Below are 12,962 nucleotides of genomic sequence, written 5' to 3'. Positions count from 1 at the left end.
GAGCTCAGCTAATAGCTGTAGATCTCACCCACATGGTCCCTCACCTCTGAAAGGTTTTTTTTAAGGGCTGATTCCTATTTGATAATGGCTCCAGGTGATGTAGAAGCTGGCCACTGATTTCAGTAAATACTTCTACCTCCTTCCACTCTTAACCACTAAAAAGGGCTCCCTCTGCGGATCTGTTTTTCTAGACCATCCTTGGAGAAACACAGGAGGAGGAGGATGAGATTCTTCCAAGGAAAGACTATGAGGTGAGCTCCTTTGATACTGCTTGGGTAACTAAAGTAGTGAGTGGCCTGGTCACTTCAGGCCGAAACATTATGATTCCAACCAGAGATGCTGTTTGACCTTCTGTCCCAGGGAGTGAGTGAGTAAGAAAACTTGCTTCTGGGAAAGAGACTGTTTAGCAAGCCCTTTTCTCACCTTAACCCCAAAACAAAGTCTAGTGTTTTTACACGTTTATAAATCTGTGGCACCTTAATCTGGATAGAGTATGTGTTTGCCATTAAACTGTTTGCTTTTACAGCTTACAGAGAGACTTAGAGTGAAAGGCACTGGCAGTATGTGCTCCTAACAGGTGTGTGCTCATAAACTGTTAAGGAGGCCTTGCTTCTCTTCTAGGAGAGCTTGCTTTTCAGATATTTTCTTGCTCAAGCAGCTTGTCTCTGACATGTTCTTTTTTTTTTGAGACGGTGTCTCGCTCTGTCGCCCAGGCTGGAGTGCAGTAACCGGATCTCAGCTCACTGCGAGCTCCGCCTCCCGGGTTTACGCCATTCTCCTGCCTCAGCCTCCCAAGTAGCTGGGACTACAGGCGCCCGCCACCTCGCCCGGCTAGTTTTTTGTATTTTTTAGTAGAGAAGGGGTTTCACCGAGTAAGCCAGGATGGTCTCGATCTCCTGACCTCGTGATCCGCCCGTCTCGGCCTCCCAAAGTGCTGGGATTACAGGCTTGAGCCACCACGCCCGGCCTATGTTCTTGATTGAAGTTCCAACTTTCATGTATGGGATTCTTAGAGGGTGTGTTTTTAGTAAAACCAACACTTCCGGGGGGAAACAACATGCGTGACTTTTTATCATTAAATTCTTAAACTGTATACTTAAAGAAGGTAGAGAAAAGCCAATAACCCCATTCATTAAAAGATGACTATTAACACCTTACTAAGTATCTTTCTACATCCTTACCCATGCTTTTATATATATGATACATACTTTTTTTAAGTAACAAAAATGAGATTCCACTAAATCATCTACTTTAACCTGTCCCACTCACCATCTTTATTATACTTTTTGTATCACTAGGTAATTTTTCACAACTTATTATTATTTTTTTTTTTTTTGAGATAGAGTCTCATTCTTCTAGGCTGTAGTGCAGTGGCGCAATCTCCACTCACGGCAACCTCTGCCTCCTGGGTTCAAGTGATTCTCCTGCCTCAGCCTCCTGAGTAGCTGGGATTGCAGGCGCATGCCACCACGCCCAGCTATTTTTTGTATTTTTAGTAGAGTCGGGGTTTCACCATGTTGGTCAGGCTGATCTCAAACTCCTAATCTGCCCGCCTCAACCTCCCAAAGTCCTGGGATTACAGTTGTGAGCCACCGTGCCTGGCCCACAATCTCTTTTGTTTTTTTTTGTTTTTGTTTTTGTTTTTTTGAGACGGAGTCTCGCTCTGTCGCCCAGACTGGAGTGCAGTGGCGCAATCTCGGCTCACTGCAAGCTCCGCCTCCCGGGTTCACGCCATTCTCCTACCTCAGCCTCCCGAGTAGCTGGGACTACAGGCGCCCGCCACTGCGCCCGGCTAATTTTTTTTTTTTTTTCTATTTTTTAGTAGAGACGGGGTTTCACCATGGTCTCGATCTCCTGACCTTGTGATCCGCCTGCCTCGGCCTCCCAAAGTGCTGGGATTACAGGCGTGAGCCACCGCCCCCGGCCCACAATCTCTTTTTAAACAGGAATAGTATTTTATTGTGCCACAATGTATTTACTCTGTCTTGGGTTTCTTCCAACTTTTTTGTATCACGAACTGCATAGTGGTGAACATCCATCTATCCATCTATCCTTTCCTGTCCGTCTTTAATTTCTTCCACTTCTTGGAATTAATCATGTATATATCTAGTGTGTTTTAAAAATGTCATATGGGGCCGGGCGTGGTGGCTCACGCCTGTAATCCCAGCACTTTGGGAAACCGAGGTGTTGGATCACCTGAGGTCAGGAACAGCCTGGCAAACATGGCAAAACCCTATCTCTACAAAAAATACAAAAATTAGCTGGGCGCGGCAATGCAAGCTGATAATCCCAGCTACTCGGGAGGCTGAGGTGAGAGAATCCCTTGAACCCAGGAGGCGGAAATTGCAGTGAGCCGACATTGCGCCACTGCACTCCAGCCTGAGCGACAGAGCAAAACTCTTTGTCCCAAAAAAAAAAAAAAAAAAGTCATATGGACTTAAAAAAATTAATATGCTAGACAATAACATTCCCAGGCTAACTTTCTTTTCAATATTTCATCTTACTTTTGCCTTAGAATTTAGTGTCAACATTAGGATTTGTGGTGTGGCACTTTTTTAAAATTTTTATTGTGAAGGATTTCAACTATATGCAAAAACAGAATAATCTGTTGAAACCCCTTGTCCTCATCACACAGCTTCCACAGTGATTTAACTCAAGCCCAGTCTTCTTTTGTCTGTGCTTTCATTATCCACTTCTCCATCCTCATATTAGTATTATTTTTTAATTGTGTGTGTGTGTTTCTGTATTTTAAAGTAGACAGTCTCCCTATGTTGTCCAGGCTGGTCTCAAACTCCTTGACACCAGCGATCCTCCCATGTCAGCCTCCCAAAGTTCTGGGATTACAGTCATGATCTACCATACCTGGCCATCCTTCCCATGTTATTTTGAAAGAAATTCTGTATATCATATTATTTCATCCATAATTCAATGTGCATCTCTTAACGGATAAGGATTTTTAAAAAGCGTAACTCAATACTATTACCACATCTAAAAACTTAGCAATTTCTTGATATCAAATATCTACTGTCCAGATTTTCCAGTTTTCTTGTGAATGTCATATGTATTTTAACTTTGTTTGTATCAGGTTCCAAAAAAGGTCTTTTTTTATTTGTTTGATAGATCTGTTAAATCTCTTTTAATCTGTAGGTTCTTCCTTCTTCTTTTTTTTTTTTTTTTTTTTTGTAAGTTATTTGACAACATAATTAGGACCCTGGGATTTTCTACTGTCTGGATTTTGCCATTTGGACCCTTTTGTATAGTTTATTTATTTATTTATTTTATTATTATTTTTTTTGAGACGGAGTCTTGCTCTGTCGCCCAGGCTGGAGTGCAGTGGCACCATCTCGGCTCCGTCTCCTGGGTTCCCGCCATTCTCCTGGCTCAGCCTCCCGAGTAGCTGGGACTACAGGTGCCCGCAACTGCGCCTGGCTAATTTTTTGTATTTTTAGTAGAGACGGGGTTTCACCGTGGTCTCGATCTCCTGAGCTTGTGATCCGCCCGCCTTGGCCTCCTAAAGTGCTGGGATTACAGGCGTGAGCCACCACGCCCAGCTTTTATAGTTTAATATGCTACTCTGATGGGACTGCTTTGAATGAACCAAAAAGCACTGTATCCACTGCTGTGTTTTCTTCTATTTCTTTTTTTTTTTCTTTTTTTAAAATTTGAGATGGAGTCTCACTCTTGGTGCCCAGGTTGGAGTGCAATGGCTCAATCTCAGCTCACTGCAACCTCCGTCCCGCTCTAGGTTCAAGGGGTTCTTTGCCCCAGCTTTCTGAGTAGCTGGGATTACAGGCGCCCACCACCACACCCGGCTAATTTTTGTATTTTTAGTAGAGATAGGGTTTCACCATGTTTACCAGGTTGGTCTTGAACTCCTGACCTCAGGTGATCCCACTTCGGCCTCCCAAAGTACTGGGATTACAGGCATGAGCCACCATGCCTGGCCATTTTCTTCTGTTTCGTAAGTATTTGTTTCCTTGCACATAGTGGAGAAGTTTGCAGGAATTAGTATAAGATGCTCTGTATTGTTCTGTCATCTTGCACTCCCTCACTGAACCCTGTTACATCATCCTGACTGTATCACTAGGACTGAGACTATCTCACAGCCTGCATCCTACTTCTAGGAGCTCACCAAGGCTTCCCCATTGACACCCAGACTCCCTCACCCCTTCTACTAAATTGCACATACATTTGTAATGCACTTGCCTTCAGCTGATATGCATATTCATGTAAAGTTTTGTTGTTTTTGTTGTCCTTTGAAACAGAACGCCCAGGCTGGAATGCGGTGGTGCAGTCTTGGCTCACTGCAACCTCTACCCCTGCCCCCGAGTTCAAGCTATTCTCCTACCTCAGCCTCCCGAGTAGCTGGGACTGCATGCATATGCCACCATGCCTAGTTAATTTTTGTATTTTTTTTTTTTTAATTTTTGTGTTTTTAGTAGAGATGGGGTTTCACCATGTTGACCAGGCTGGTCTTGAACTCCTGACCTCAGGTGATCCACCCACCTCAGCCTCCAAGTGCTGGGATTACAAGCGTGAGCCACTGCGCCTGGCCATATTCATGTACATTTCATGGGTTAATGTTCTTTTCATATTAGTCATTCATATTTCTCAACCATCTTCAAGAATGAGCTTCTTGAGAGCATTTGCTTTGGTGTAAGAGCAAATTCATTCACTTAATCAGAAAAGTCTGGATTTTATGTAAATCATAAATAAATCGACTTGACACAAAGTATAATAAAGAGGGGAGTGAGTGGGACAGGTTAAAATAGTTGATTTAGTGGAATCTCATTTTTGTTACTTAAAACACGTATTAAAAGCATGTGTATAAAAACATGGGTAAGGATGTAGAAGGATATTTAGTGAGGTGTTAATAGTCATATTTTAATGAATGCGGTTATAGGCTTTTCTCTACCTTGTTTGATAGTCAATCAACTAGAAAACCCTTCTGTTGAATAACTTTCTAAAAATTGCCCCTTCTCCTTCCTGCCTCAGGAAGAGTTCGTTGCATATATTTGACTCTTTATTTGATAAATTCGGGGTCTTACAAAATGTTAGAATCCCATTTTGACATCCATTGTCATTATAGGTAGTTTGAATAATAGTAACTTTCTGTGAGATGTGCCATTACAAACAGGAATGTTTTCATGCAGGTCACATAGTCTATTTGTATTATACCTTTGAATTAGAAAGAGGCACCCTCAGAACGTAGGACCTAGAATTAAAGGCCTCCCCCACTGGCCATAGCAGCACCCCTAACTCACAGCCAGTTGAAGGTGGTTTTGGTATGAACACTAAGATGCCCCTTCCTGGTTGAATTGGGGCTGGTTCAGTCCCCACCTGCCTCCTGGCCAGGTGCCATTTTGCTCATAACCCCCTGTAGCAGCCCTGCAAGACACATAAAATTTTATTTTCTAAAAAAGTTGTTAGTCCCCTAAACCAAAGAGCAATATATACTGCAGAAATAAAAAGAAGTTAGTCATAGCAAAGGAGAAGTAACAGTATCTGGTTTTAATAATAGGTCATATATTCCATTGGTACATATTTACGAAGTGCCAGACTCAACTAACTTATTTAAAAAAAAAAGGTCGGGCACAGTGGCTCACACCTATACGCCCAGCACTTTGGGAGGCCAAGGCAGGAGGATCGCTTAAAGCCAGGAGTTCAAGACCAGCCTGGGCAACAAAGTGAGAATTTGTTCCTACAAAAAATTTTGTTAAAAATTGGCAGGGGCCCGGGTACAGTGGCTCACGCCTGTTACCCCCATACTTTAGGCTGAGGCAGGTGCATCACTTGAGCCCAGGATTTCAGACAAGCCTGGGCAACATGGCAAGACTCTGTTTCACCAAAAAATACAAAAAAATTAGCCAGGTATGGTGGCATGCCTGTGGTCCCACCTACTGAGGAGATCGAAGCAGGAGAATTGCTTGAGCCCAGGAGATGGAGGTTGCAGAGGGCTGTGATCGTGCCACTGCACTCCAGCCTGGGTGACAGAGCGAGACCCTAACTTAAAAAAAAAAGGGATTCTGGTGTTCTAGTGTTGCGGTTGTTTCTAAATGCCCTTCCTGGCAGTTTTATTGCACTATAATTGGCATACTATTCAGCTCACCCATGTAGAGTATACAGTTCAATGGGATTTTAAAAATTAGTATATTTACAGAGTTGTACAACTATTCCCACAGTCAATTTTTTTATTTTTATTTTTTTTATTTTTATTTTTATTTTTTATTTTATTTTATTTTTTATTTTTTGAGACGGAGTCTCGCTCTGTCGCCCAGGCTGGAGTGCAGTGGCCGGATCTCACCTCACTGCAAGCTCCACCTCCCAGGTTCACGCCATTCTCCTGGCTCAGCCTCCCGAGTAGCTGGGACTACAGGTGCTCGCCACCTCGCCCGGCTAGTTTTTTTTTGTATTTTTTAGTAGAGACGGAGTTTCACCATGTTAGCCAGGATGGTCTCGATTTCCTGACCTCGTGATCCGCCTGTCTCAGCCTCCCAAAGTGCTGGGATTACAGGCTTGAGCCACCGCGCCCGGCCTTTATTTTTATTTTTTTGAGATGGAGTTTCGCTCTTGTTGCCCAGGCTGGAGTGCAATGTTGTGATCTCAGCTCACTGCAACCTCTGCCTCCCTCTCCTGCCTCAGCCTCCCGAGTAGCTGGGATTACAGGCGCCCGCCACCATGCCAGGCTAATTTTGTATTTTTAGTAGAGACGAGGCTTCTCCATGTTGGTCAGGCTGGTCTCTAACTCATGGCCTCAGGTGATCCGCCCGCCTTGGCCTCCCAAAGTTCTGGGATTACAGGCGTGAGCTGCCACACCCAGCTAATTCCTACAGTCAGTTTTAGAATATTTTCATCACCCGAGAGGAAACCCTGCACTCATTAGCAGCCACTGCCTGTCCTCCTTGCCCCTGACTCCAGGCAACCACTAATCTCCTTTCTGTCTATAGATTTGCCTATTCTAGGTATCTAAAAACCTTTTTTTTTTTTTTGGGACAGAGTCTCGCTTTGTCGCCCAGGCTGGAGTGCAGTGGCACCATCTCGGCTCACTGCAAGCTCCGCCTCCTGGGTTCACGCCATTCTCCTACTTCAGCCTCCGAGTAGCTGGGACTACAGGCACACACCACCACGCCCGGCTAACTTTTTTTTTGTATTTTTAGTAGAGACGGGGTTTCATTGATCTCCTGACCTCGTGATCCGCCCGCCTCGGCCTCCCAAAGTGCTGGGATTACAGGCGTGAGTCATCACGCCCGGCTGATATCTAAAAACCTTCTAAATGTTTATGGAACCATAGAGTTATTCGATAGAACCATCAATCAAGTAATGGACCAGTAATTTCCATACATATTTGGGATGAAGGCAAGAGATAAGGACAAACCAAGTATGGTTTCTCCTCTGCTCTCAGGCACCACTCGCGCAACACTGCTGACACCCATATGTGGAGGTTGTTTCCCCACACACCTAGCAAGCAGTCTCCAGCAGACACCTGCTGGGTATCCTCTAGTTGAGTGCCAACACTGTCTACCTGATGACGTCAGATCAGGTGGAGGGCTCTGTCCCACGAGACTGTTTCCACTTCAGATGCTAGTTAAAAGTAGTAGGCAGGCTGTGCGTGGTGGCTCACGCCCATAATCCCAGCACTTTGGGAGGCCAAGGTAGGCAGGTTGCTTGAGCCCAGGAGTTTGAGACCAGCCTGGGCAACATGGTGAAATCCTATCTCCACAAAGATTTAAAAATTAGCTGAACATAGTGGTGCACAGCTATAGTCCCGGTTACTCAGGAGGCTGAGGTGGGAGGATGGCTTAAGCCCAGGAGTTGGAGGTTGCAGTGAACCGAGATTATGCCACTGCACTCCAGCCTGGGTAGCAGAGAAAGACCCCATGGCAAAAAAAAAAAAAAAAAAAAAGAAAGAAAGAAAAAAAAGAAAGAGAGTAGTAGGTTGTCATCTGTTATTTCTCAGCAACTGGCAGTGAATTGAAGGTTCACAGGACTCCCTCCTCGAGTTTGGTTAATTTGCTAGAGCAGGTCAGTAAACACAGAAACGCTACTTACATTTGCTAGTTTATTAATAAAGGATATCACAAAGGATACAGAAGAACAGCCAGATGGAGAGATTCAAGGAACGTGGGAGGGGGGCACGGAGCTTCCATCCCCTCTCCAGGCACAAGTACCCTCCTGGAACCTCCAAATGGTCAGCTATTCGGAAGCTCTCTGAACCGTGTCCTTTTGGAGTTTTATGGAAGCTTTTTTTATGCAGTCATGATTGATTACATCACCATCCCTTGGTGATCAGCTTAACCTTCAGCTTCAGTCTCCTCCCTGGAGGGATGGGTTTCCCACCCCGCTGATCCTGCGTTGGTCTTTCTGGTGACCAGCCTCTTTTCTGAAGCTATCTAAGGGACCCCAGCCACCACTCACCTTGTTAGCAAACAAAAGATACCCGGCTCAACAAAAAAAAAAAAAAAAAAAAAAGGAAAAAAGACAAAGTCTGTTTGTGTGTATGTGTATTGTTGGGGCTCAGAAAATGATACCTGGAAATACGGTATCATTTGCTGAACTGAAGAAACACGCTTTGTCTCTCCCAAAGCACAGGATGAGGCTCTTCTCTGCCGTTCCCTTATCTACCTAGAAACTGGACCTACCAAAGAGGAACACAGTTGTCTTTGATCCCTTTCCTGAAATGTCATTAACCAGGGAATGTTAAAACTCATCTCACAGAGGAGACTGAAGACCAAACAACATACCTAGACCCCGGCCAAACTGTCCCAAACCGCTGTTTGTTCACTGTCGCATTCAATTTCCAAAGAGAATCATTCACAAGATAATGTCTGCCTCCCAGATCCATTCATTCCCCACTAAGAATTATTTCCTTCCACATCCCCATTTCCCCTTCCCTTCTGAAGAAGAGTATAGAAGCATCTGTACCTCACTGGGGTTATTGGGTAATCATTCTGCAGTTCCCCTGTGCAATGCATGTTAAATAAGTCTGGATGCCTTTGCTCCCATTAATCTGCCTTTTGTCAGTTCACTTTCAGCAGACCTTCAGAGGGTGAAAGGGGAAACTTGTCCCGTTGGCCGCTACAATATATATGTATGTGCATATATGTTTAATCACTTATGGATGAGTCTGGTTTCTAAAAGTACATTTTTCCTCACTGTGTTTTTTTGTTTTCTGATCAGTAAAAAAGATTTTTTTTTTCTGAGACAGAGTCTCACTGTGTCACCTAGACTGGAGTGCAGTGGCGCGATCTCAGCTCACTGCAACCTCCACCTCCTGGGTTCAAGCGATTCTCCTGCCTCAGCCACCCTAGTAGCTGGGATCACAGGTGTGTGCCACTATGCCCAGCTAATTTGTGTATTTTTGGTCGAGGCGGGGTTTCGCCTTGTTGGCCAGGCTGGTCTCAAACTCTTGGCCTCAAGGGATCCACCCATCTCAGCCTCCCAAAGTGCTGGAATTATAGACGTGAGCCATCGTGCCCAGCTGATCATTTTTTTAAATATAAAAAAGCACACCATTTGTGCCATGAGAATTTCAGACAACACCCAGAAACAAATATCCTCTTGAGCACTACCTCACGGATGCTTTCCCATTATGAATGCTGATGTGCAAATAATCCTAATTTTGTTTAATCAAAAAAGGATATTATACTTTTAATTCTCCATTCTGCTTTATTTTTATTTTTTAATTGCATCTTACTCTTTTGCTAAATAATTTTTGGACATTTTCCATATCTTTCTATATAGACTTAACTATAATCATTTTATTGGTGTATAGTCTTCTATATTTGGGTGTATAATTGATTTACTCAGTCACCTGTTGGTACTCCAGGACTCATAAAAAAGGAATTTGGACTATAGGTATACATATAGATAGAATAAATTGTCATTCATCACATGTGTTTGGCTGACGTGAAACTGTTGTCCAGGAGTGTGGCTGCGACCCGGCTAGTGTCCAGCTGATGTGGGTAGGAACAGGTTGTAGGAAGGAGAGCTCATGGCCAACCATTTTTCTTTGTTGCCAAACTGCTGCGTCTTTTTTTTTTTTTTTTTTTTAAGGTAAGAGTCTCACTGTGTTGCCCAGGCTGGAGTGCAGTGGCATGATCTCAGCTCACTGCATCCTCTGCCTCCCAGGTTCAAGCAGCTATCCTGCCCTAGCTTCCTGAGTAGCTGGGTTTACAGGTGTGCTCCACCACTCCCAGCTAGCTTTAGTATTTTTAGTAGAGATGGGGTTTCACCATCTTGCCCAGGCTAGTCTCGAAGTTCTGGCCTCAAGCGATCTTCCTGCCTCGGCCTCTCAAAGTGCTGGGATTACAGGCGTGAGCCACTGCGGCCGGCCCAGACTGCTGCTTCTCTAACAAGACAACTAAAATGATTTCCTTTGAATTGTTTCTCTAAATGTCTGTGGCATACCTGCAAGTTGCTTGCAGGATTTCTGTGTTCTGTGATGCATGTTATAAAGGACGCTGCTTTAGATGTAGAAGTTTTAGGAGCCGAGAGCCAAGCTGAGTCAGTGCCTCTTCCTAACATAAAGTTGAAGTTGCTTTTAAAAATACTTTCCATATTAGTTTGTCTTGTGACTAACCTCATTTCCATAGACACTAACTACAAAAGATAATTATAACTAATTGACATTCTAAATTAATTTGGTTCTGACGAACTGAAACTTTTGTTCACATCTAATGGAGTAAGTTTCATAAAGCTCATGATAGCGAAAGGTCTTTACATATTTTGCCAAAACAGGAAGTTTAAAAATAGGTAATTTAAAACTTATCCTAAAGCATGAAGTGTGGACCTGAAGCAACACCACTCAAATTGTAATGTGCATCTGAGCCACCTAGGGCTGCAGGGCTGCAGGAAGTCTGAGATTCTGCATTTGGTTTTTGTGTTTGTTTTTGAGACAGAGTCTTGCTCTGTCACCCAGGCTGGAGTGCAGTGGTGCGATCTCAGCTCACTGCAACCTCCGCCTCCCAGGTTCCAGAGATTCTCCTGCCTCAGCCTCCCAAGTAGCTGGGACTACAGGTGCACGCCACCACACCCGGCTAATTTTGTATTTTTAGTAGAGATGGAATTTCGCCATGTTGGCTAGACTGGTCTTAAACTCCTGACCTCAGGTGATCCACCTGTCTTGACCTCCCAAAGTGCTGGGATTATAGGCGTGAGCCACCGTGCCTGGCCAGATTCCACATTTTGAACCAGCTCCTCCTGGGTGCTGCAGGTACCACTGCTCTGCCCATCCACATGTTGAGTAGCAGGAACCCAGAGGTGTGTCCCTTTGCAGGTCTTCTCACCTGATGTGACTTTTTGACTCACCTTTCCCTCTTTTTCAGAGTTTGGATTATGATCGCTGTATCAATGACCCTTACCTGGAAGTTTTGGAGACCATGGATAATAAGGTGAGTCTTAACAATTCTTCATCTCTGGGGATCAAATCAGTCTTAACATGGCATTTTTTTTCTCTTCTAAAGTTCCCAGTAAGTATCTTTACCCCTTGTTTTTTGAACCTTTTCCTGCGATACAGGCAGACCTCACTTTATGCACTTTGCTTTATTTCACCTTGCAGATACTGCAGTTTTTACAAACTGGAGGTTGGTGGCAACCTGTGTTGAGCAAGGTGCCATTTTTCCAATAGCATGCATTTTGTTTGCATTTTTTAGCCATAAGGTATTTTTTAATTAAGGTATGTACATTTTTGTAGGCATAATGCTATTGCATACTTAATAGACCACAATATAGTGTAAACATCACTTTTATATGCATTGGGAAACCAAAACACTCATGTGACTCTCTTTATTGTGATATTTGCTTTATTGTGGTGGTCTGGAACCAAACCCATGCTATCTGCAAGGTAAGCCTATGTTGGCATTTATTCCCTAGGCCTTTATCCTGCCAACCAGAGTTCCCCCTGTCAGTGCAGCTTGCCCAGCCTCTTAAGGAGTCCATCATTTTTGCATTGTAAAGCACCTGAAATCTCAACATCATCTTCACTGTGCCTGCTCTCCATGTGGAATTTAGCTTAAAACTGGTTGGCCAAGATATGTTTCTTCCCATCTGCCACCATAACCCTGTAAACTGAATCATTCTTTTCCTGTGTTAACAGAAAGGTCGAAGGTATGAGGCGGTGAAGTGGATGGTGGTGTTTGCCATTGGAGTCTGCACTGGCCTGGTGAGGAGGCAGGGCCTGGAGGGATGGTGGGCCAGGGGGCTGGAGGGACTCACAGGGAAAGCCCTGGCCTGGTGAATAACATTGTTATTTGTCATTATAGCATTTATGACATTATAACACTATAACACTTATCATTATAATCAAGAGTACCTTTTCTTTTTCCCTTCTTTTTTTTAAAATGAATAATCGTGGCACAGTTTTCCATACTTCCCTGGTTTTTGCTTTGTGAAATGAAAGCGAGACACATGACGATGGTGCTCTTGAAGCGCTCAAAGGTTTGGGCAGGACTTATCTTTTGTGATATGATTATGGATCATAATCTATAATCTACCTGATCAACTAGATAACTGTCTCCCTAGTGGGTAGACAACGCATTGGGTAGAGTAAATAATGGATGTTAAAGTCACTTTTTTTTTTTAATTTAAATAGAGACAGAGTCTCGCTTTGTCACCCTGGCTGGAGCACAGTGGTGTGATCATAGTTCACTGCAGCCTCGACCTCCTGGGCTCAGGTGATCCTCCTACCTCAGCCTACCTACTGGTTAGGACTCTAGGCAGGCATGAGATCACTCTTTAGGGAAAAAGCAAAGTCGTGGGTACAGAACTGTGAATGTCATGCCCTTCATTTAGCACAGTGTGCCAGTGAACAGGATGGCACAACACAGATCTTGATTTCATGCAGGGAGTTCATGGTGCTATCCTGGGCTCCTCCCTGCATGTCGTTAACGTTATCTAGAAGACAGAGCCAGCAGCTGTGCGTGAAGGGATATGCCCATATGAACAGAGTTGGTGGAGGCAGCAGC

At 44.0% G+C, this 12,962-nt stretch overlaps 1 protein-coding gene across 2 annotated transcripts in view; it reads left to right on the top strand.

Moving 5' to 3' along the window:
* The window catches only part of CLCN6 (chloride voltage-gated channel 6), a 38,999-nt gene that overhangs the window by 724 nt on the left and 25,313 nt on the right, over positions 1–12,962 (top strand). For both annotated transcript variants that reach the window (XR_494504.3, XM_007980533.3), the window contains exons 2-4: positions 192–251; positions 11,325–11,390; positions 12,095–12,160. Coding sequence is in view for 1 of the 2 variants with exons in the window: in XM_007980533.3 (XP_007978724.1) it covers positions 192–251; positions 11,325–11,390; positions 12,095–12,160 (192 nt within the window). In the remaining variant the exon portion in view is untranslated. The remainder of the gene's footprint in view (positions 1–191; positions 252–11,324; positions 11,391–12,094; positions 12,161–12,962) is intronic.

This window comes from Chlorocebus sabaeus, chromosome 20, assembly GCF_047675955.1.
Source record: "Chlorocebus sabaeus isolate Y175 chromosome 20, mChlSab1.0.hap1, whole genome shotgun sequence".
Classification (NCBI taxonomy): Eukaryota; Metazoa; Chordata; class Mammalia; order Primates; family Cercopithecidae; genus Chlorocebus; species Chlorocebus sabaeus.
Note: the sequence above shows the minus strand (reverse complement) of the source record. Positions and strands in the feature narration are given on the sequence as shown.